The 22544-nt window shown below is 54.7% G+C and overlaps 4 protein-coding genes across 4 annotated transcripts; 2 read left to right on the forward strand and 2 right to left on the reverse strand.

Annotated features, from left to right (window-relative positions):
• The first annotated feature begins 8957 nt into the window (after window positions 1-8957).
• On the forward strand, window positions 8958-10825 carry MONBRDRAFT_19417 (uncharacterized protein). Its single transcript, XM_001742407.1, has 9 exons — window positions 8958-9039; window positions 9273-9378; window positions 9470-9536; window positions 9646-9716; window positions 9837-10027; window positions 10105-10190; window positions 10271-10378; window positions 10481-10553; window positions 10673-10825. Exons 1-9 carry the CDS (start codon window positions 8997-8999, stop codon window positions 10789-10791), a joined length of 864 nt encoding a protein of 287 aa, XP_001742459.1. The 5' UTR covers window positions 8958-8996; the 3' UTR covers window positions 10792-10825.
• Window positions 10826-12699: 1874 nt separating this feature from the next.
• Window positions 12700-13116, reverse strand: MONBRDRAFT_3267 (uncharacterized protein; the record flags this gene model as incomplete). The annotated part of the gene is made up of 1 exon (XM_001742851.1): window positions 12700-13116. A coding segment is annotated over one exon (417 nt), but the record flags the coding sequence as incomplete, so codon positions are not given.
• A 5555-nt stretch (window positions 13117-18671) lies between these two features.
• On the forward strand, window positions 18672-19235 carry MONBRDRAFT_22593 (uncharacterized protein; the record flags this gene model as incomplete). Its single annotated transcript, XM_001742408.1, has 1 exon — window positions 18672-19235. One exon carries the CDS (start codon window positions 18672-18674, stop codon window positions 19233-19235), a length of 564 nt encoding a protein of 187 aa, XP_001742460.1.
• A 568-nt stretch (window positions 19236-19803) lies between these two features.
• On the reverse strand, window positions 19804-20650 carry MONBRDRAFT_2498 (uncharacterized protein; the record flags this gene model as incomplete). Its single annotated transcript, XM_001742852.1, has 3 exons — window positions 19804-20294; window positions 20442-20520; window positions 20606-20650. Coding segments are annotated over 3 exons (615 nt in total), but the record flags the coding sequence as incomplete, so codon positions are not given.
• Between the last annotated feature and the right edge of the window lie 1894 nt (window positions 20651-22544).

Raw genomic sequence — 22544 nt, forward strand, 5'->3', positions numbered from 1 at the left:
AGAGAGAGAGAGAGACAGAGAGAGAGAGAGAGAGACAGAGAGAGAGAGAGAGACAGAGAGAGAGAGAGAGAGAGAGAGAGAGAGAGAGAGAGAGAGAGAGAGAGAGAGAGAGACAGAGAGAGAGAGAGAGAGAGAGAGAGAGAGAGAGAGAGAGACAGAGAGAGAGACAGAGGGGAGGGGAGGAAGGCTTTGGGGGTTGGGTCGGTTCAGCGGTATTGGCCCGACCTTTTGATCGGCAGAACAGCCGGGCAGGCGTATGGGTTTTGGGTCTTGTTGGGTGGTGGTGAAGCCTTTTCCAACACCGCTGGAACGAGACCGGACCAGACCAAAACGGATGAAAGCGGGACAGACGAATCCTCCTCAAACATACATCCGGATACCCTTGTGGAACACGCCCGACTGGCAGGCAGGCAGGCAGGCAGGCAGGCAGGCAGGCAGGTTGGCCGGGGTGGCGGCTTGTTTGTTGTCAGGGCCCACCAGCACAAAAGGGAAAAGGACACGCGGAGCACTCCAAAGAAAAAAAAACAACACCTTTTGGTGGAGCGTACGTGGAAAATGGGATCGGCTTGATCGGGGAAATGTTGGAGTGATGACATTACCATCCTTTTGTGCTTGTGTGTCGAGGGTGTGGGTGGGGGTTGCGAATACATTGGGATTTCCTTGGATCTGTATGGGATCGTGTTGGACGCTATGTAGGGTCATGAAGGGGTGGAGAAATTGTTGATGGCAGGGCATCTTTTTCTCTGACAGGTAACTAAGATGCAAGGAGAAGATGTCGATGCAACAGAAGAAAGCGCAAGAGCCAGATGTCAACAGAATCCCAAACTTCGGATGTTAGGGTAGCGAATGTCCAGGGTTGATTTCCAGTTTCTTCTGCTTCACACATCAGTTTCCCTTTTTGGCGCAATGGATTCATCGTTTCAAGATGACTTGGGCTCCCATGCCTCAATTGGCCAGAAATAATAATAATTGTTATTATAAGCGCACACGACACACGTTCACGGCATTGTCGTGTTCCTCGACCAGCCTTGCCGCCAGGTGACGTCACGCATTTCCATAGCACTTGCCAAGCCGTCGGGCGCGCAAATGCGTGGTGGCCCTGACAGACCACACGATGTAACAAGAGTTGATTGTGGATAAAACAGGTTCCGAACTTAGGCGGTCATGAACCATCGCTGCTAGGTAAAAGATGCTGTGATATCAGATCTGCAATCGCATCAATTCGCGCCGTCTTGTGTCTCGAATAAAAAAAAAGGAAACACGACCGACTCATTGAGCTAGTCGAGGACTCACTCATTGGCGTGTCGTTACCAGATCAATGCAGCTCACGATGGCGAACAGTACACTTTGAGAAGCTGCCGCTGAACACGCACGTGGCACACGCCAGCAGGCACCGGATCACCATCTGCGCAGCACAATTTCAAAGGCGCAGAGGTTAGCCCCCAAATCCGACAACCAAAACTACTTTTGTGAATCTGCCGGCAGTCCTCAGCTCAGGTCACGACACGCAAGCCACGCACCAATGTTGAGCGGCGTGCTCATGGCTCGCGTCCCCGGCTCCGGATAGATGACAAACTCGCTCGTCACAAGCGTGCGCACATGCTTGTGGGTGGAGAGATATTCCCCCTGCCACAACAGGTGGTGTGAGCGCTGCCCACCAAATCCTCATGCTCGCAGCCAAGAACATTCGCACCCGCTTCAAAGTCATGGCAGCAGCAACCGTCTCCGAGCGCGATCGCGTATCATCCAAAATGCAAATGGCTGCCTTGCCATCGCTGCACTCCACGTCTACGGACAGCACCAATCATCACATTGGGCAATCGCAACCAACTACGTGGCTCTGGTGCCAACTGAAGGTGCTGCCTGATGGGCAAGCACTGACCTGGATAAATTTTATGGGCCAGTCCCAACTGTGGTAAGCTGGAGGCAATCAGGTTGACCACCCCCACCTGCTCCAACTGCCATTCACCCGTGTCATCTCGATATGCCAAAGCACAAGGCGCACTCACGGGCCAATCCTGCGTCGCCAACCAAACAACGCATACATCACCCGTGCAACATCAGACACGTACGCAGCCTGGTCGCAGCCCACAATTCACAGCGCAGTCAAGTACGGTGTACAGACAACAGACTTGCCTGCAATAAACTCAAAAAACCGGCAAGATCATATCGTAGCTTGCTGTGGCCCGGGATCCAACGCAGCTTCTCCGCTCGCGCGGCACAAATGCCTGCCAATCCCCACCCTGTGCACACGGCCAAACGCGACGGGGGATACATGAGAACAAGCACTCGGTGTGGCGTGGTAGAAGCTGAGGGAGGCCTATAAAAGCACCATCGCATGTCGATGCCTACCAAGACAAGAGAGCCCGTAGTGGCGGCTTGATTCTGAAGGCAGCCCCATTCGCATGTCTTCGTCGTTGACATCCTGCCAGCCGTGGCCAATCGGGGTTGAAGGAGCCTCATTCATTGCCGCAGGCGCAGCTGGTCCGGTCGCCTGCGCTGCGTCCACACCCGCCGCTCCTTCTTCCGTCACCGCGGTGTCAGATGCACCGTCAAGTGATATGCTTTCATTGCTTCCTGTCGCTGGACCCCCTGTGGTCGCAGATGCCTTTGCATCGTTCCCTTCTGTGCTTTTCACAACCCAATCCGGGCGCGGTCCTGTACATGACAAGCATGCGTGTCCAGACCAAAGAAATGAGATGACCCTGGTCAATCATCCGAGAAGACCAAGAGAACATGGTAGAAAAGAGACAAAGGCAATGCAGGACAGTTCCGCGCAACCGATATCGAGTGTGCGAGTGTGTGTGGCAATCAATCAATCAATCGCCAGCTGCGCTTCTAACCGGGCGGATCCTGATTGAGAGCGATATCAAGGACGTCGACACGTCGCACGTGCGCTTGAGCCACGGCCAAGGCAGCGCGCGATACCAATCTGCCACCAAATACATTTGCCCCTCAAATGAGCGCAAGTGAACCTTGCAATCTGCTGCGTGTAGCCTCTCGAGGTTTGCACGGGGTGCGACGAGGTCCCAGAGATGGACCACGGCGCCTGAGTGTTGCTTACTCATGGGGTGTTCGGGAGTGGAAGCCATCGAGGATATTGGCCATTGCGTTGGCCGTGCCGACTGGAATGATTCCCACCGCAATGCGTTCAATCGAACCCTCCCCTCGTCGCATCAACCCCGTAATAATCTAACGCAGCCGATCATCTGTCGTGAGGGTGCAAAAAAAAGCTAAAAATGCTTGTATAAGAAAAAACCCCCATTCTTCCAACTGCTCGAGAGGAGCCGAGAACAAAAGAGGGAAATCAAGGTGACCCCAAAATCGGAGTCGGCAAAGAGAAACAGAAGACATCGTGACAAACGCGTCGGTTCGGACGTACTTCAGATACCATGCCATCTCCACCGCAGACAACAATGTCCGTGTAGTAATCCGTATCTAAACACAAGTCACAAGATACCGTCGTGGGATTCAAGCGAGCAACCAGGTAGACCATAAGAAAAAGTCTTGCAAATTAAAAATGGATGTCACGCCGTTGCGCCTCTTACCCAGATGCGCAACCATATCTGTGGCATGTCCAGCTTTCTGGGTGGCCTTGACATCAAACCGTAGCTAAATAAATCAGGGGATTCAATGCAAGCATGGGGTCAAACAGACGGTCACGTGCATAGCGCATGGGCTACTTGGAAAAATCAAATCATTCTCTCAACTGACCTTGGCCAGCTGAAAAATGGGCTCCACGAGCTCTTTGACAAGGGTTTCAGCCAGCCCAGAACCTAACAAGGAAAATGGTTGTCATCATTGTCAAAAAGTCGTGCTGCAAGACCGTGTCAAAGTGCCTTTGGGCCATTGAAAACCAGAATCAAACCTGAGCGAGGATTGTAAATGACGAGAAGCTGACGATCCTGACTTTGCTGCACATTCTGTTCATCGCGCGCGCACGTAACCCTACATCAGCTCGGGCGCAAAGCGGCCAGGACGACAATGACTGGCATCGGGGAACATACCGCAGCACTGTTGAGTGTCAGCAGTCGGCCTCGACTGGGAGCCAATGCCGTGTTCATCATCGAGTTGAAGATCTAGTGCGACGCTCACCCACAAGGTGAGGGCGGACCGGTTGTGATTGGCAAAGGCACTTGTGTTGAAGCATGGTGCTGACCTGCTGTTTCTGATCAGAGGGCAAAGGCGATGTTTCCAAAGAGCGTTTGACGCCCATGGGTGTCATGACCTGATCGTCAGGATCACCGACGTCCTCAAAATAACCTGAAACGCTGCGCACGGAGCCCTTGTGACCACCCACGCCCGTGGGCAGCCCAATGGCATTTTTGGCATCGACCAGGGACTCGGACAGGATGGAGATCTCAGAGCAGGTTTCAGGATCTAATGCGCACATCACAAACAGAGCATGTGGAAGGGCCGTGAGGTCGCATTAAGGGGCTCCATGCAGTAACTTTTGCAAACTCTAAAAAGATCGCAAAGGTTGGGGGCTAACCGGGTTCGCTGGAGAGGACAGCTTGGCGACCAAACTGGAAAGAAACATAACTGCAAGCTAGTTCCAACTGTAAGAGCCATCGTTTGAGGTTGACACCGGGATGAGACTGGTTCTACATCATAGCCACAACGGCGCGACAGGCGCCTGCACCAGAGGTTGTTATATCGCTTGTTCAAAGCCAACATGCTTACCATCTCGTACCACTGCTGTGCCTCCTCCGCCGTATGGCAAACAAACAAAAATTGTCGCTTGGACGTTTTCATTCCCAAAGCACAGTCGGGCGTGCAGCCTCGTGGTAGAGCTGGCAATTGCGAAGCACACTGCTCCGGGGACAGTAGCCCCGTGACTGCAAGCATGAAAAGGGAGAAGCGAGGAGCAGTATCCATGTGCGGTTTGAATGTGCATTACCACGCAGACGAACGGATGCTGGGATGGCTTGCAAAGGCCAGGGCCCTGCCTTCTCGGTTGTTGAAATGTTTTTTTCTGTTGGCACAGAGCTCTTTTGGTATAGGTTGAGAAAGAGCAGGTGGGACCAACCGTAGCAGAGATCCACGGCACCCGAGGGCTTGCTCATGTGCTTGGGGCCACGGCAGTAGATCAGATAGCCTACAACGAGGTGATGCATGCCGAGCATTGAGCCCAGGGCAGCGCTTGTCGGGATGGAGAAGCCACCGTGATACCTTCATTCGTCAGCACAAAGAGGCGATGGTTCCAGTTCTTGACCATGCCACTCAGCTTGTACATGTGCCCGTAGTGCACAGCTTTGCCCTGCATGGCCTGTGCCATTTCCTCCCGAGCTAGCATTGGGGCGAAAAGGGATGAGGCCAGTCTGAACGAGCGTAGAATGTGCTTCAAGCTCAGCTGTGACGCGAAGCTCGCACAGAAAGCAGTCAGGTGATGTCACCACACGTGTGAAGCGCATGACCTACTGGACAGGCTGAGGCGTGTCAGGGCGCCTTCCTCTTTGACACCATCATCGCGCATGCGGTTGATCTACAACGTCCACACCCAACGTCACGCCAATATGGGTCAGGCACCGTGCCCATCGCCGATGCCGTTAAAGGGCCCGGCAATGCTGGTAGAGGCCTCAAGGACAGGAGCGGTGGTGCAGACGGACCTCGTCACACCAGGCGTTGCGTTCGGGCTTGGATTCGGCAATCAGATAGTACAGCCGACCGGGTGACTGAATGGTAAAGGCACTGTGTTGAAATAGCGGCAAGTCAGCTCCATTTGAGAAACAATAATCTGCCACCGGGGGCGCGGGGCACAAGAAGAGGTTGTACTCGGGCACGAACCAGGTGGTGCGAGTGCCCGCAGGAACGTTCACGTTGAGCCAGCGCGTGTCGCTATTGGAGGCTGGGTAAGCTTCATCGCAGTCGTTGATGTTGATAATGCCCAGTGGGGAGCTTTTGTCCTTATCTTTAAAGTACTTGAGCAAACCTGGGTACGGACAAGAGGCGAGCAAATAGGCTGAGTATGGCGGTGCAGATGGAGCCAGGGTCCTCGTGCATCATGTGCTGGTCGGCACGGTCACCTTGGTTATCTAGCTCAAAGTATCGCCGCAGCCAGTTTTTGTTCTAAGGAAGATCAGCCGACAGGTCCGCTGTTGGAATGCACGCGAAAGGACAAGCAGGTCGTATCTGGGGCTGAACCAATCGACACTTACAAAACCGCCTCGCTTGATGAGATAGCCAAAGTAGACGATATTCTCGCCTGGGTCATGCAGGTCGGACACGTCCGGAGGTGGTTTCAGGTTGGCTGCTGCAGAGTATGCCATCTTGCTGCTGGGCCGTATTGTCCCGCAGCGGCGCGCGCTGACGCGGCCGAGGCTCTCGCGATCCTTTTGCTTGGCAGGTAGTTCAAGAAAGGTATACAAAGCCGAACCGCGGAATAGCAGGAAAACTGCGACAGGTTGGGAGGTAAGAGTGTGGTCAAGACCAGAGGCAGAGACAGACCAAGTGGCTATGAGGTGACCAGTCAGGCGTCCGGGGGCGAGGTGCAGCCACAGACACAGCCACAGGCACAGGCAAAGGGACAGAGGCACAGCCACAGGCAAAGGCAAAGGCAAAGGCACAGGCAAAGGCACAGGCTCTCTGCTGATGTGGAATATCAAGCACCACCACCACTAAAAAATAAAAAAAAATGCGAAAGAGTGATGTTTTGCTGACAAATGAAGGAGAGGAGTGGAGACGGGCAGAGATGGGCTTGGACGTCGGGGTCGGGCTACTGGTTGATGGCTGACTTGAGGGCATAGAGGCATGAGCCTGGAGTTTGTGGGCTTGGTGCCAAAAGCTCTTGGGCTGTGCTTGGTCGTGTTTGAATGTGTCAATTATTCTTAATTGATCAGCGTCGGTCGGGGGCCACGACAACACGATGCTTACAACTAGAGGAAAAGGCGTGGCGTCGCTTCAGGTGGGAGATGCCACCACTTTGTCCCCCTGCTCCAACTTGGTGCTTGCCTGTGAGGTGGCTAGGACCTCCGCAGCCGCCGAATGTTGCCCGAGTGCTTGGCCGTCCTGGAGAGTCCAGAGGAAGCGCATGGGACTGGTTTTGGTGTCGCTCTGCTTCAGCTGAAGACGGCCCAGGCAAACATAGGGTTGATCCGGCAGCCGACAGAAAAGAAGCACGCCTTCCAATGGTGGTAGATTTTCCACCAAGGCTGGCGATCCAGAGGGATTGTGGTGCCCTTGAGCCAGCAATCGAGCGATAACCCGCGTCGTCGGCTTCTGGCACGAGCCGGATGCATCAAGGGAAGACACAGGAGGAGGAGGAGGAGGAGGTGAGAGAACAATAACGAGGGTGTTCTCGGGCCAGAGACCACATCTGCAGGCCTCTATCGCTGGGGGCGTGGCTTTCTACCTGGGTAGGCTGTGCAAACCAGGTCACCTCGGTCTGCTGATTGAGAAAAACATTGTTATATCTAGGGCGTGGATGAACCGCAGTTTTAAAATGAAGGGGGTTGAGACGGACGCCAGCCGCTGGTCCTACTCCCGTCCCCATCTGGAGCAAATGCCTGTCAGTGGCAAGTCATACCCGTCCATCGACACGTTAATAAAAAGGAAGACAGCGTTGTGCCACTCCTGGATGCCACTCATGCGATTGAAGGTGGGCGTGCCAGAGCTGCAGGCTGCATTCATGACTGCCCGCTTGACCTGAGAAGAACGGGCACAGGGAAGCAGCCGGGACAAAGTCCAATCGACCAAGCACGTATAAATTAGCCGTTTGCAGCGACACGGCGTCGTATGATTGATAGTTGCATGCGACTCAAGCAAGAGCTGACACGTACTTGGCCTCCGAGCTTTGGGATATGACGGCCCAAGTAGGTGTGTAGCATGTGATCCACGCGTGCAGTCAGAAAGCGACAAGACGTGGACTTGCCATGGGAAGCAGGCTCGGATCGAGAACGAGCGTGATCCTCTGATTTTACGGTCGTTGCCGTGAATACCGGTTTCGCATCTCCTTCATTCCGCTCACTCCGTTCATCGTGCTTCGCCGTCCAAAAGGCCGACTGGTCCGCTTGACTGTCCAAAGCAGAGCTACTTGCTAGCCGGAGGCTACGACGCCGAGTTTCATGCTGAGAAGTCCCATCAGCCAGCTGGCGTTCCCGGTAGTCTACAGAGGGCACGCCTGCCAAGCGTGCGGAGCGACGTAGCGGAACAGCGGGCGCCGACGGCTCGATCGCGCCAGCAGTGGTGTCGCGAGGCTCCTTGTGGTGGGCTGCACGCGCATTCCCTTTGCTACGCTTCGGCACAGGTTCGGGAAGCGCATCCAATAGGCCCAGTTCCACCAGCTTGGCCTGGTTCTCCCGCACCGTCTGCAGCCGTGCGGCCTCGTAATCCGACAGCCCCCCGGTCGCCGCCATGCTCGTCAACGATCGCCCCAGCCCAACACCTTTTATCTGACATTCACCGAGCGGTGTTTTTGTACCAGTTTAGCGACAATAACTTTCGTGTATAGCCATAACAAAACGACAACAACTCTCTTGAGAGCGACATAAAGTGGGGGTGGATCATTGCTGTTGTCAGCATTTTTTTTGGTGTTTGACATCCGAATGGTACATGACGTTGTGCGCGGCGTTGCGTTCACTGGCTTTCCCCGATGCAGGTGCCGGCGGTGCTACTGGTGCTGGTGGTGCTGCTGGTGGTGCTGCTGCTGGTGGTGGTGGTGGTGGTGGCTGAGAGGTATCATGGCTGGGGTGGGCTTTGGCTCATCGGTTCTTTGCTGTTGCTTTGGCGGCGGGGCGGGGGGCGTTGTAGTTGCGTACCGCTAGACTTTTCAAGATGGCTGAGAAAGTGGACTGCAAGGTCGTGTGCACCCGCATCATGCACGCGCCTGGCATGGAGTACCTCCGCAACCGGTACGTGGCTGGGTGTGCGGAAGCCTCGTGGGGTGGGGTGGGACGAGCAGGGGCACTGCTACTCGTCCGTGGTGGTGCTACGAAGAAAACTCAACCCTGATTGTTGTTAGTGTAAGCGATCTGGTGATTTATGAGCAAGACCAGGGAATGCCGCGGGCTGAGCTTTTGGAGGCCGTTAAAGGTGCCCACGGTGCGTTAACGTCCCTTGATGGTGTTTCCCGCACCGGCGGGAACATGAACAAACAGCTTTCTCTTGAGCCGTGCGACCGCGTTTGTTCCGTTCTTGGGGCCCCCACTTGCTTGCGGACCATCATGCCCAAGTTTTCTTCGGCCGTGCCATGTTCTGTGACGTCGCGCGTTCAAGATCCTGGCGTCTGAGCCCAGGCCCGTGCCTCACTTGCGCTGCATTCAACTTTTCCTCAGGCATCGTGTGCATGCTCTCGGACAAGATTGACAAGGAGGTGATTGAGGCCGCCGGCCCCAATCTCAAGTGCATCAGCACACTCTCTGTCGGATTCAATCACATTGAGTACGGTGGCTGTTGGTTCAGCAATTCGCCAACACTATGACTAGCAAGTTCCCCTGCTCGACGTCCTAATCAAACCGGCTGTGATACATAGCGTGGACGAATGCAAGACCCGTGGCATCAAGATTGGCAACACCCCCGGTGTCCTCACCAATGCCACCGTACGGCTGCGGTACAGCGCTGGCCTTCAATTTCGCGACTGGTCTAGCCCTCATCTCCGTCTGTCTTGCGCTCGGCTTTGTATGGTCACGACTCGTTTCGTCACATCAGGCGGACCTGGCACTATCCCTTCTCCTTGCCACATGCCGACTCATTCCACAAGCCGTGCACGAAGCCAAGAAGTATGTCACAACCCAATCGGTCCAGCGCGTGCCAACTCAGGGTTGGCTCTTCTTTTTCTTTTTTTTTTTTTTTTTTTTTTTTTTTTTGACCGTGGCTGGTCCATCTCTGATGTGCAACAGTGGTGGATGGGGCACTTGGAAGCCAATGTGGCTTTGTGGCACTGAACTGGCTGGCAAGACAGTGGGCATCGTGGGCATGGGCCGCATTGGCAGCGCTGTCGCCAAGCGCTTGCGTGCATTTGAGATTGGTCGCCTCCTCTACTCGGGTCGCTCGGAGAAGCCCAATGCCAAGGAACTTCAAGCCGAGTTTGGTACGTGACCTTCGCCTCCTTTCCAGTTTCGCATGTATTGATGGTCTCACATGTTGCGTGTGTGTGTATGTGTTCAGTGGACGTTGACACCTTGCTGCGCGAAGCGGACATTGTGGTGGCCACTTGTGCCCTGGCGCCGGAAACGACCAACATCTTCAATGCGGTACGCATGGGCCAGAGCAACGATTCCATGTCAAATCAGCCGCCTCGTTGGTGGAATAGCTCATGATCCAGGCTCGACAGGATGCATTCAAGAAGATGAAGAATACCGCGATTTTGGTCAATGCTGCGCGTGGTGCTTGTGTGGACCAGGATGCACTGGTCGAGGCGCTCAAGGCCGGCGAGATCAAGGTCGGCAGTTTCCCAGCTTGTATTGTGCTGACGCATTGGCTTGGAATGTGCATGCATGCACCCACGATCTTGGTGATCTCACCCAGAGCATTACGACCGTAGGCGGCCGGCCTTGATGTGACGACGCCCGAACCCTTACCGACGGATCATGAGCTCTTCAAACTTCCCAACTGCGGTGTGTCACAGTTTGCCGCTCCCCTTCTCACATTTGAATGATGCGTGGCCTGCGCGGGGACCTGGCTGGATGGCGTGCCCTGACCTTGAGCTTGCGTTCCCTCTCTGAATGCGTGATAGTGATTTTGCCACATATCGGCAGTGCGACGGACGAATGCCGCAGCATCATGGCCGTAATGACAGCTGAAAATTGCGTTAAGGGAATTTCTGGTGAAGATATGCCCGCTCAAGTGTGCTAAAAATATCATGCCTTCTCAATCAAAACGTGACCTCAGCTCAAGACCTGCCTTTAATCTGCTAAACTAGCGACCCAATCCATGACGTCGACTCGTTGGGTTGGGACCAAAGAAAGCCTGGCTTGGAGGATGGTGGACACCATACAGGCAACAGACACAACCACAAGCAACATTGCAGGCGTCAGGGAGAGCCCGTGAGAGAGATATTGTGGCACGCATCACACTCATGACAAGCACGCACGCACGCACGCACGCATGCAAACGTGTGGACAGGTGGCGAGGAAAACAAGCGCAATTCAAAGCTGAATGAAACACAGAGAGGTCATGAGAGAGCCGAGAGGGCAAGCTGAAGAAGAAAAAAAAACGCAAAGAGGATCAAGAAAAAGTCAAATATCAACAAAATGAACCAAGGGCAAGACAAGACAAAACAACAGATGGAGGAGAAAGATCAAGAGTGACACGCTGTGCCACTACAACAGGGTCACGCAATAATCGCTTCCACGACGTTCCATGCGGGCGCTGGCCGATCGGCTAAAGAAACAAACATGTTGGCGCCATGAGGAAGCAACAAAGCTGGTGGCATGCGCCACACCATACCACGGAGGGCATCTGGACCGATAGTAGAGCCACCAAATGCACTCACCTCATGCGCAGCGGAGGAATTTCGTTGGCCTCTGTGACCGATGAGTTGCCCGATGCAAAAAAGTCAATGGATCGCGAGCTCTTTGAAGTTTCCTTGCGCTGAAGTGACTTGCCCGGCAGCTTGAGAGATTCGCGGCGCGACAGCTCTGGCGCAGCCGTTTGCGACGCCGTCTCATCGCCTTCATCCTGCAGGTCAGTCATCAAGTATTCAGTGTCGCGCCGCGACACAGGCGATGTGCCATCGCCTGGCAGTGAAGCCCGACTGTTTGTTTGTTCACTCTTGCGGTCGGCTGCTTGCATCAAATGTTGGGAGCCATTGTTGCTGCGCGCAGGCTGACTGAGTTCTGGACCAATGCTCTCCCCTGTGTTTGCGGTTGCCACGGTAGCGGGTGAATGCGGAGTTCCAGAAAACTCCGAGAGCTGTACCGAGGTGGCATAGCCATTGCTGTTTTCATAGTTGTTGGACGGCTCCGGATTCATGCTCGACAGCGGCCCGCGATCCTCCTACATCATCCATGGCACCCGAGTTTGAGGATTCGTGGCACCCGAGTTGGAGGGATAGTTCATCGAACATCAAAGGAGTACGGGGCTGACACATAATCACATACCGAGACACGCTTGCCACCAGACATGGCTGAGGAATGAGTGTTGCCCGAGACCTGGCCCGACGTGCCAGAGGACGTGGCCTTCTTGTAGCTCTCGTAGCCAGCCTGCCGCCCCTTGAAAGCCTCGCGCACCGCGCGATTGCGCACAACGTGGAAGATGAAGATGAACAGGCCCTAAAACGCCACAGGGGAAAGCCGGGGGAGGCAAGACCATTGTGAGGCGCCGGGCGTCGCAAGCGCGGCATTAAACAGGCGTGGCGGGATAAGCACGTACCTGGAAGATGTTGAGGATTGTAAAGAGATATTGCAAAGCCACGTTGCCGTTCTCAATAGCGACCACACCAAAGATCCAGCCAAGGCCAAGCAGGCAGCTGAATGACAACGTGCCCTTGATGCCGCGCTTCACCTTGACCAAGCGGTCCGAGTCTCCGGGCAGGCCGATTTGAACAATCTCGCGCATGATGCAAACAAAGAGGATAAAGTTGACAAGCATGACCGCAATCAAGGGCACCAAAAAGGCCCAGATGGCGCCATCCCGGGCTGTCAACCAACAATAATTTTCGTCGCCGTAGCCAGTGTTTCCCACGGCAATGCCGGTGATGATGACAACGACGGCGGCCCCACCATACACGGCGGCGGCAAAGGGCAAGTGGTATTTCATGTTGTCCGTGTCGAAAACAACGACAAAGGTGCGGAAGAGTTGCACGCCCTCGGCCAGCATCCAAAAGACCGAGGTCATCATGAAAAAGTGCAAGGCCACGGCAATGCCTGTGCAGTTGTCCGGATCCCCAGTCTTCTCGACACCGCAGATAAAGATGAGGAGTGCGATGGAGAGGTTCAGGCACAGATGCATCAAGATCACTCGGGTTAAGTTTCGCAGACGTCGGAAGTAAGCAAAGATGATAAACGTCAGCAAAAGGCAAGGGACTGAAATGACCACGCCAACCAGCGTGATGATCTCTAGCGCCAGAGCATCTGCCCTGGACATGGTGGCATCGGGCGACGTCAGGACAGCAAAGCTGGTGAGATGGTCGCAGGAGCACACCACGTGCGTGCTCGTATCCTCTACAATCACGCATCCTTCCGAGCTCCAACCACCGCCCCGGCTTTCTGAGGCATTCTTGCCAAGCCCAGCTTCTGAATCGAACTGCCAAAAGACGCACTGGCCAACCATGTCCGGATTGGTCTTTTTCAGCTTAACCACAACGTTGGCGTTCTCCGAATCGGTGCCGTTACCATAGACCGACACCTTGATGACGCCAGAGTTGATGTAGTTGCTCTCCAGCACCTCTTCATCGTCCTCAAACTCGTCGGGCGGCGCCGAGGCCACGTTCGGGCGCCGGAAATATTGGGCTGACGAATAATACGCCACGGCAATATACAGTTCATCGCCTTCCGGGTTTGCATCCAGTTCAATGTACTGGTCACCGTCCAAGTTGCGCCGGCGGCGCTGTGCACCATCCGACTCGCGGCGCTGCAGCGCAGTACAGTCGTCGCCCTCGCACTCAGCGTCACCAAAGGTGAAGATATCGTTGAGATTGCTGAGCAGCTGGAAAAATGAGTACTGAAACGTGGCATCCTCTCTCGCCACCGAAGCGTTGTGGCCATTGTCGAACAGGGCTTGCAGCAAGTAGCCCAAATTCTCCAGCGCCTAAAGATGCACATCCGATACGATTGGTGCGCCAATGAGGGTTGATCAGAAGAAAACAATGACAGGGCTTGCACATGTAGAAAGATGTCTTGACGGTGCTTACATATGGAATATAGGCCGAAGAGGTGTCGCTTGTAAGCGCAGCCATGGCTTCTTCTTGCACCTCACCACTCGCTTCCAAGAGACGCCCGGCAAGCTCGAGTGTCGGGCTGACCAGCTCTTCGAGAAGAAGGTCCGCCTCGGTGCTATTTTGCAGATAGAGCTGACCCAGCAGCTCCAGGCCTTCGCCGATGATTCGGGACACAAACTTGACGTCATCGGCCCCAAAGTATTTGCTGTTATTCATTGTCGCTAGAGCTCCCGAGGCGACGAGCGAAATGCTTTCCTTGGTACGGGGCACCTGCTCCAAGGCCTCAAGTACGGATGACCGACAATTCCGAAAGTCGGGCACGCGATACACACCCTAAGCAGTCCATCACGCAATGACAACACCATGGATTAAGGCATGGACAAGGGGGGTTTGTTAGTTGGCTCAAAGAAGAGGTGGCCAGCATTTGACTGACGCCAAGCGTTTCTGGAGGAAAAAAAAAAAAAATTGAAACAAACAAAAAAGCAACGCCGGTGTCCAGAGACAGAGCAACGCACCGCAGAATCGCATCGTCGGGTAACAAAGCCGGTCATGTCCGAGCCAGGACATGCTAGGCGAGCAGTGGTGGCGCAGTTGGTCGCCGGATAGCGAACACCGTTCAGCGTGACAGCCGCACAAGTACATTCACCCACAGCCGCGGGCGTGGTCGTGGTGGTCGTGGTAGTCTGCAACTGCACGAGAAATACTCGCACTGTCGTAAAGCTCACTGCGGTGGCATCTGAGACGCATTGATATCGACATGATTCATTAACCAGGGGCACAGAGCAAGAAAGCCTCGAATGTTGTCAACCAGAACAAACAAGACAAGTCGACACGAACACCAGGTACAAACCATAGAAGTATCCAGCGTAGGACAGCTGTGAAAGCTGCGTTGGCAGCTCGTCGAGAACTCCTCGAGCCGTGACATAGGCATCGTCAAAAGAGATCGTGACACCAAAGGTGTAGTTGTACACAACTGCGGTGGCAAAAACGAGCATGATTGAGACCAGGAGCGGGAAAACAAGGCACATGCGAACACGTGAGCAGCTGTGTTCTTTCAGCAGAGAAAGATTTGGCAGGCAAACGACATACCGTTGAGGTCGTAAGTGGGGTGGCTGGCAGCCTTCTTATAGGAGGCAACGCGGTAAAACTCGCCTTGCAAAGGCTCCAATTGACGCAGCAGGTAGCACCGAAAGGGGGTAGAATAGTCCACGTAGACAAATCCCCGGCACCAATACTCGGAGCAGCTTTCGGCACAGGCAGCCAGACTCGACACAACGATGGTTTCATTGTTGGTTGGATGGAGATAGGTGGCTTCATATGTGTCTTCCTCACCCTCAAACGACAATTCAAAGTCGGACAGGCTCGCGACCCTTGAGGGAACCGTTATCTTGGATGAACTGGTAAAAGAGGTGATATTGATATCTCTGTCGATGTCGAGCGAACACGTGGCAACCATAAGTGCAGAGCAGAGACGAGCAGGCATGGGGCCAAAGAGAGAAACCAGTCTTGAAGGGTACGAGCCACAAGCCTACCCAATATATGCGATCACGTCTTCCAAGAAGAAGGCAAAAAAGCTCTGCATAGTGGCCATGACATCGCTGGCAGAGCCGTAGTTTGGCATCGAATCAAAAAGAATGATGGTGTGGAATTCCAGTCGAGAATAATCATTTGTGCATGTTTGTTGGTTGCATGGCACCACGTCGAACGATGGGAGCGTGCATGACTACCAACAGGTTGCAATAACGTTCGAGGCAACAAGGAGGAATGAGCTTCAAAGGCGTGGGTTCTGCCTGACCAGGAGCAAATACTTTTGAGATGCGTTACTCTACCGGGGCGGATTGTGTGTAGGACACGGCTTGAGTACCGCCTCCACAATCGCGCGTGCACGTCCCGACAGATTGCATCGTTCGGGTGCAGCTTGCGGTGTTCTACAAATGCAACGTGGGGCGTGAGAGGGTGCTCAGGGTACTCAAGGCGAAGAATGAAGCCAAGCCAGATTTGGGACTTACATGGAGCCACAACTGAGGACGCTGAACGCCAGTCAGGGGGATGTAGCCATTCATGGAGTAAAAGTTGGAGATGCCAATGAGAAAGTAGTCATGGTCCTGCTCAATGGCGTGACGCAGAGCCCTTTCCAGGCCATCGCAAAAGTATAGCGCTTCTTCACCGGTTTCTTGCTAAATGTGTGGAGGAAGATGAAAGGCCAAATCAGGGGAAGAGGAGGGCAGCAAGCATATGTTTGGGCCAAGGTGAAGGTGTGGCGAGTGGCGAGTGGCAAGTGGTGATTCCTGCGACTGATGGGTTAAAAAAAAAAGGGACATACGTAAAAGCTGCACGACCAGGTGTCATCCACAGTGATTGGCGTAGGCAACCCGCCACAGTCCAAACGCCGGCTGGCCCCGGCCATTTTAAAGCTGAGAGAATTTTCGCCCTGATATTGGGAGGTGCTGGGATTGTAAAGCTGTAGAGCGGCCGATTTGATGCTTGAAGGGTTGGTCAAAGCCGAAATGCGAAAGGTCAGGAAGAGATAGAGGTTGCCGTAGGTGTCGGGCGAGTCCAGGTCCATGTTGCTGGGGCAGGTACGATTTGTCACGAAGAACTCCCTGCCCGGAGTGGGGCGATCATAGTCATCGCCTTGATCATCGCTCGCCACTCGGCGATGACCGGTATAATCAAACCCTGAATCAAGATGGGCGGGGGTCGAAGCGAGGGTACAACAAAGGGTGAGTTGCATTGCGAGGGGTCGAGCGATCAATAGGTGTGTGTTGACGAGGGCGTGGACGAGCGGGGACAACGGAGTGCCTAGCACGTGCTGCAGCAACTGACAGGCAACGGAGCGCCCAGCCGCAACAACAGCGTCCAGGGGATACATCTTGGCCGGTGATACGCAGAACAGGTCGTCGCCAACGTCCTCGCGATCGTAGAAGGGTGAGTCGGCCACGCTAAACTTGCCTAGGAGGGATACAAATTAGGTGCCGCGCCAGAGAAAAGAGAGTGTGTTGAGCCAACTCCAGGAGTGCAACCTTGGACAGGTTGGGGCGAGAGCAAGCACTGTGACGATACCGGTGGTGCAGGCACCGCAAGAGAGGCCGTTGGCCTCACAGCCCAGCCTGGACAGGCCAAGACAGGCCAAGACATGGGCCCGCCGCGAACAACATGGATGAGACTGAGCAGTGATGGCATTCCGCAAGGCACGAGCAAGCATCAACGTGTGGCCAGGGTTGGGTGGAGAACGGTGCCCAAACATGAACATACCGCGAGTAGGCTTGGCAGGTGGCATCCTCGCATGTAGGCACGACAGAGGTGTTCAAGGTGATGACGATACAGCGGGTTTCTTGAAAACACGAACCCTATGGGCAGCGGCGTCCGGATGAGCAAAGCGTCTCGGATTTGATTCATTTTGAATGGCGGTAATGTGTTTCTTTTTTTGTATCTGTCTTGTCGTGGGCACAAGCGAGCTTGACTGGCTCTGGTGAAACCAAAGAAGATTGTGGCGTGGGGCAAGAGTACCTGGACATAAATGGTGTTGTCGTGTGCTTGGAGCGCCTGGAGTTGTTGATCCACGGCAAGACTCGATGCATTGAAGTAAAGGTTGCCATACTGAAGGAAGAAAAAGTCAATGGCGGGCTCTGATGGGCTTGCTACGGGGTCAACGCGACACGGGCGGGTTGGCGGTTGGCGATGGGAGTGATCGCGGGCGCCGATGAGTGGTGCAAGATGGTTGCGACGCGAACCAGATAACCGAACAAAATCGAACGAAACAGCGCCGGGCTATAAGTGCAGCAGCACACGTACCAGTGCGAATATCACGATCGTCATCGGCCCAGGTGACGCGCTCGAGAACGCATTGGGAAAAGGTGTCAAAGGTACCTAGGTAGGACCAGGTGGAGAGTCGGGAAAGATCGGGAAGAGTGACGTTGATTTTTGATTGAGTGCCAGCTTCAAGACACCAAGCAGGGGGACCGAAAGTCTTGCTGGTGCTGCTGGTTGTCTCGGGCGTGGTGCTCAAGGGGCGATCGCTCATGGGTTCGTAATTGTAGCGTAGATCGGCCATTTGCAGGGCCAAGCAAGGATCGGCAAAGATAAAGACGACATCGACGGTGTAATATGGTTCTGTGCCGGTCAGGTTGATGGTTCGGGTCAATGAGGTGCCCGAAATTCCATCGGCCCTGACAGAGCTTTGCAAAAGGCTGGCCGTGTAGTTGTTGGTTTGTGGCTCAACGTGCCAGACGTGCACCATAAAATCCTGGTTATTGCAGGTCATTTCCATCTTGGCGAGCACGATTTTGAGATCAAAGTAGGCGGTCGCGACGTCTTCGGTGACATCAAGGACGACGCGCTGGGTAAGATTGGCCCCGGGCCGCTCGCTGAAGAGGATTGTGGTGTTGGTGGGGCCTTGGACGACCTGGCCCTTGTCATCCACATATTGTTGGTAAAAGTTGTACTCGTCGTTGGTGCTGGGCGTCCAACCTTTGAGTTCAAACGAGTCGGGTGTGATTTCGAGGTGCGAGTTGACAAGCAGGCTCTTCGACTTGAATGCCCCCTCAGTCGGGGTGGCCAGAAGACTGCTCAGTGCCAGTAGCACGAGCACGATTTTGCGCACCATGTCGCCGATATAGGAGGAGGACCTAGCATGTGACAAACGCCCGTGAGCCAAAAAAAAAAAAAAAAATGGCAGTGATCTCGACCTTGCCGAGTACCCAAGCGCCTAGACAGGTCATCACCCGTCGACCTCACCGGCCACGGTCTCCAACAATATAAAAAAAAAACGCGTCAGGCCAAGCGCCAGCGCGCGCAATCCAGTCGCTCAAGCGGCCCTCGCAACAGCCAACCGACGCTGACTCTCTCCGTCTGGATGATGAAAAAAATAACACACAACAAACTCTTTCTCTGTCTCTCTCTCACTCTTCTCTCTCTCTCTCTCTCTCTGTCTCTCTCTGTCAACGACCAAACCAATTCATTCTCTCTCTCTCTCTCTCTCTCTCTCTCTCTCTCTCTCTCTCTCTCTCTCTCTCTCTCTCTCTCTCTCTCTCTCTCTCTCTCTCTCTCTCTCTCTCTCTCTCTCCTTTCCGCTTTCTCTCTCTCTCTCTCTCTTCTTTCTCTCTGTCGTTGCGTTGTAAATGTGTTTTGCGTCTTCAACAACAAAAGAAAACACGCACGCGCGCGCGTGTGTGTGTGTGTGTGCTTGTCACGTTTGACAGAGAGAGAAGAAAAGTGTCAAGAGGGGAAACAGCCGACAGCAAGCAGACAGACACCAAGCGGAATGGGAGATGGGACGGGCAAAGACGCAAGCTTGGTCTCTGTGGAGCAGGAAAATGAGGTCAAGTGGCAGCGAGATGGACGTTTGCAAATGCAAATTGACGTCCAGGCACTGGTCCAAACCAGGGAGGGGGGCGGGGCGCTACGGCCGGAGTTGTGAGTGACCCCATGGCACACGTAAGGCGCGCCAAGGCCCAAGAAGAACAAACGCCGCACATCTTATCAAGGGATCAAGCAGAGAGGGTGTGAATTTCAAATGAGCAGGGCGGGGGAAAGGTCCGTCGTCAAATTCAACCAGTGTCCTGTTTTCCCATGCACGACCCATAGCAAGGTCCAGCACGCCGAGCTATCAAGAGGCAAGAAGCCGATCCCGCTCAAACGCAGAGGCGATCATGCTGTGACGCATTCGTAAATCATCGCACAGCTGAATGTATGCCCCTGGCCAACCCGGAGCTGGCTGCCCTGTGCACGTCATGTCCGCTTGACGCGCGATTGTTCGTCGATCGTCGTCATACACGCGAGTGGCTGGCTTTTTTTTTTTTGAGCCGATTGTTCTAAATTTAGAAGCGGGTCCTCTTTTGCTGTTGTGGTGTGTGTTTTTGCTTGCTGTGGAGGAAAAACAGAAACGCTTGGTAGCATTGTTGATGACAACTTTAGTCGGGTTTTCACACAGCTCTCTGGGCGTAGGAAGGGGCCTTCATGGGTTAGACTTGGCCGCCGAGATCAGCGAGGTCGCCTAGGTAGACGGTCAAGGATTTGATCTTTTCATTGATGACGTTCTGTTCAATCTCGACATGCTCGCCTGCGCCCACCAAGGCCAGGACGTCCTGCACCAAGATTTTGCGTGGTAGAAAAATGCCCACGTTGCGCGTCAGGCCTTGGGCGGCTGCTAGCGTACGCGACACGCTAGGCTCGATGACCGCCAAGTCAAAGGGTTGATGCGCAGCCAGATAGGATTGGCCACCCCATGGTGGACTGAGAAAGACGGCATCCACCCGGGTTGACCCGTTCGTGCTCGCCAACTGGCGCAACACGCTCACAGCGTCCCCGTGCACAAAGTCAATCTGATCCTCAACCCCATAGATACTTGCGTTGTGCCGTGCCGCCTCCAGTTTGACCGGGTCAAGATCAATGGCCAGCACCTGGCACCCTGCCAAGGCCATCTGAATTGCATTGGCACCAGGTCCACAAAACGCATCTATAACCATGGGACCCACCGCTACCAAGCCCAGACCAGCAAACCAGGGCCCGTCATGAGTCAAAAGACCAATGCCTATTCCCATCAGACCCCCGAAATACGACCCAAACACTCGCCATCCCGTCATCCTGGCATTAGATTCACACCCAGGTGGTCCGCCAATCGTACCGCTCACACGCAGGGCATGGTGCATGGCCAGCACCTCGGGGGTAGCAGAGAACCACGAGTCACGGTCCAACCATACGCCCTAGTGCCACCGATTTACAGTAATGAACGAGCGTCCGCCTAGCATGGAGCAGGTCGAACACCTGGCACATTGAGACAACACAGACCTCGTCATATCGGCTGAATAAACGGTATCGTTGAGCCCAGTACTTCCCCGAGAGTCCAGCCGCGTCCAAGTCGGCCCCCGTTTGCAGCCACGGAGCCGGCGCGTTATCAGGTCGGTCGTCGTGAGACGGGGCATCTTGGCTACCTTGATGATCCGATCCGTCGGCGCCGGCTTGCTCCTCGCATAATTCGTCGGCATCGTCGTGGTCAGAACCGTTTTCGGGGCCACCTGGTGCCTGAGCGGTCAAGGCATTGACAAAGTTATCCATGGTGCCATCGAGTGCATAAGCGCGATACTGTCCGGGGCGCAGGCGCCAGTAGGTGGCTTCGTTCTGGGCAAAGCCCCCCGCTTTGGGCTGGCGTAGAAGAGCTCCGTACATGAGCTTGGCCCACAAAAAGCTGGCCTCTACGCCGACCAAGGCGTCTTGGTCCGGGGCGAGTCGCCCCTGGTCTTCGCCCGTGTGCGCATGCGGCAGCGAAGACCGCACCCGCTCAACATAGGTCCTCAAGAGTCGCGGTTCACACTCTACTTGCCAGCGCTGCTGCCAGTAGGCACAAAAGGCACGCCAATATGCAAGCTGGGTCGCCGCCTCGTCTTGGGCATCGGTCTCAATGTTCTGTGCATGGGCCCAGTGTGCCAACCAAGCTGGGTCGTCATGTCGCGCCAGCAGTTGCCAACTCGACGCAACCGCCACTACATCATTTGGTTGCTCCGCTTCTTCGGCATCCAACGCGTCTCGCACTCGTCGCTTGCGCCGCCCTTTCTGAGTCGGGCCCTGGTCTTGAGAGCTCGCGTTCTTGCTGAAGCTGGATGGTAAGCCCATCTCTGCCATCAATTTCTTATCGAGCGGCGTCTCGCTACCCGAGTCTCCTTGCTCCGCCACATCGTCGTCATGAGCAACGTCCGCATCGGTTTCAGCGGCAACGGGCCTGTCTAACCCTTCAGCCGTGCTGGAGGTATCGAGCCGCCGCGGCCGCTTTTTGGGGCGCAAAGCTTCGGAGACGTAAGCTTGAATGACCGCATCGTCAAAAGTTGGTTGGACAGTGGTGTTAGAACACTTTGCCTCGGCCAGGCTTGCTGCAAGTTGCCTTGGTTCTCTTTGCATGTTTTCCTCCGGCTGAGGCTCAGCAGCCAATGCGGTGGACGTTGTGTCCGGCGTCACATGCTGTTTGGGGCCGTCTGCTTGATCATTCTGCTGCTCGACGAGTCGCCGGTATTGGCGCTTGAAGCGGCGCGTTTGGCGCGGGCCAGCATCCCTGAGACAGGGGGGTGAGACAGAGGAACGACAGGCAGGCGGCGCTGTGAGCCGGTTGGAAGAACCCTAGTCTAGTGGACAACCCTCGTACCTGAGATGGGCACGAGAAAGGACACAGCTGAGACAGCTTGCAGGATCGACTACGACCTGCTCCGCCAGCGCCCCCTCTGGCCGCCACACCAAGCCATAACCAATCTGCTCGTAGTCCATCAGCCCCGATGCCGATCTGCCCCCTGAACCGACACGAAAATGATGACAATGCTTGAGAAACGCGAAACCAGTGAACGCTCCCGATTCGCCACACAGTGTGCGCTTTGTGTGCGTGTGTGTGTGTGTTGTGTGTGGGCTTGATGCAAGCTGCAGTAAAAATAGAAGATAAAACTGGATGACGCAAGAGGAAGAATCTGATTGACAACAGCCCGCTTTGTTGGAGAGGGAGCATTGACAAGCTGCAGATTTGAAGAGGGTGATGTCAAAGTCACGGCGTTCTCAGAGAAGAACGTCGTGATAATGATGCCCTACAGCTTGAAGCAAGCAAAATCAGAGATTTTTGTCGACTTATTCAATCTTTCAGGGATGCACTCCCAACCTTGACCTCAGCCAGAGACGACGACATGGCATTTTTTTTTTGCTTAATGTGTCTGTGCTAGTGGGTCGCGAGTAAGTTTTGAGGCAAGAAACGGCA

This window comes from Monosiga brevicollis, genomic scaffold (genome assembly GCF_000002865.3).
Source record: "Monosiga brevicollis MX1 MONBRscaffold_2 genomic scaffold, whole genome shotgun sequence".
In the NCBI taxonomy this organism is placed as follows: domain Eukaryota; class Choanoflagellata; order Craspedida; family Salpingoecidae; genus Monosiga; species Monosiga brevicollis.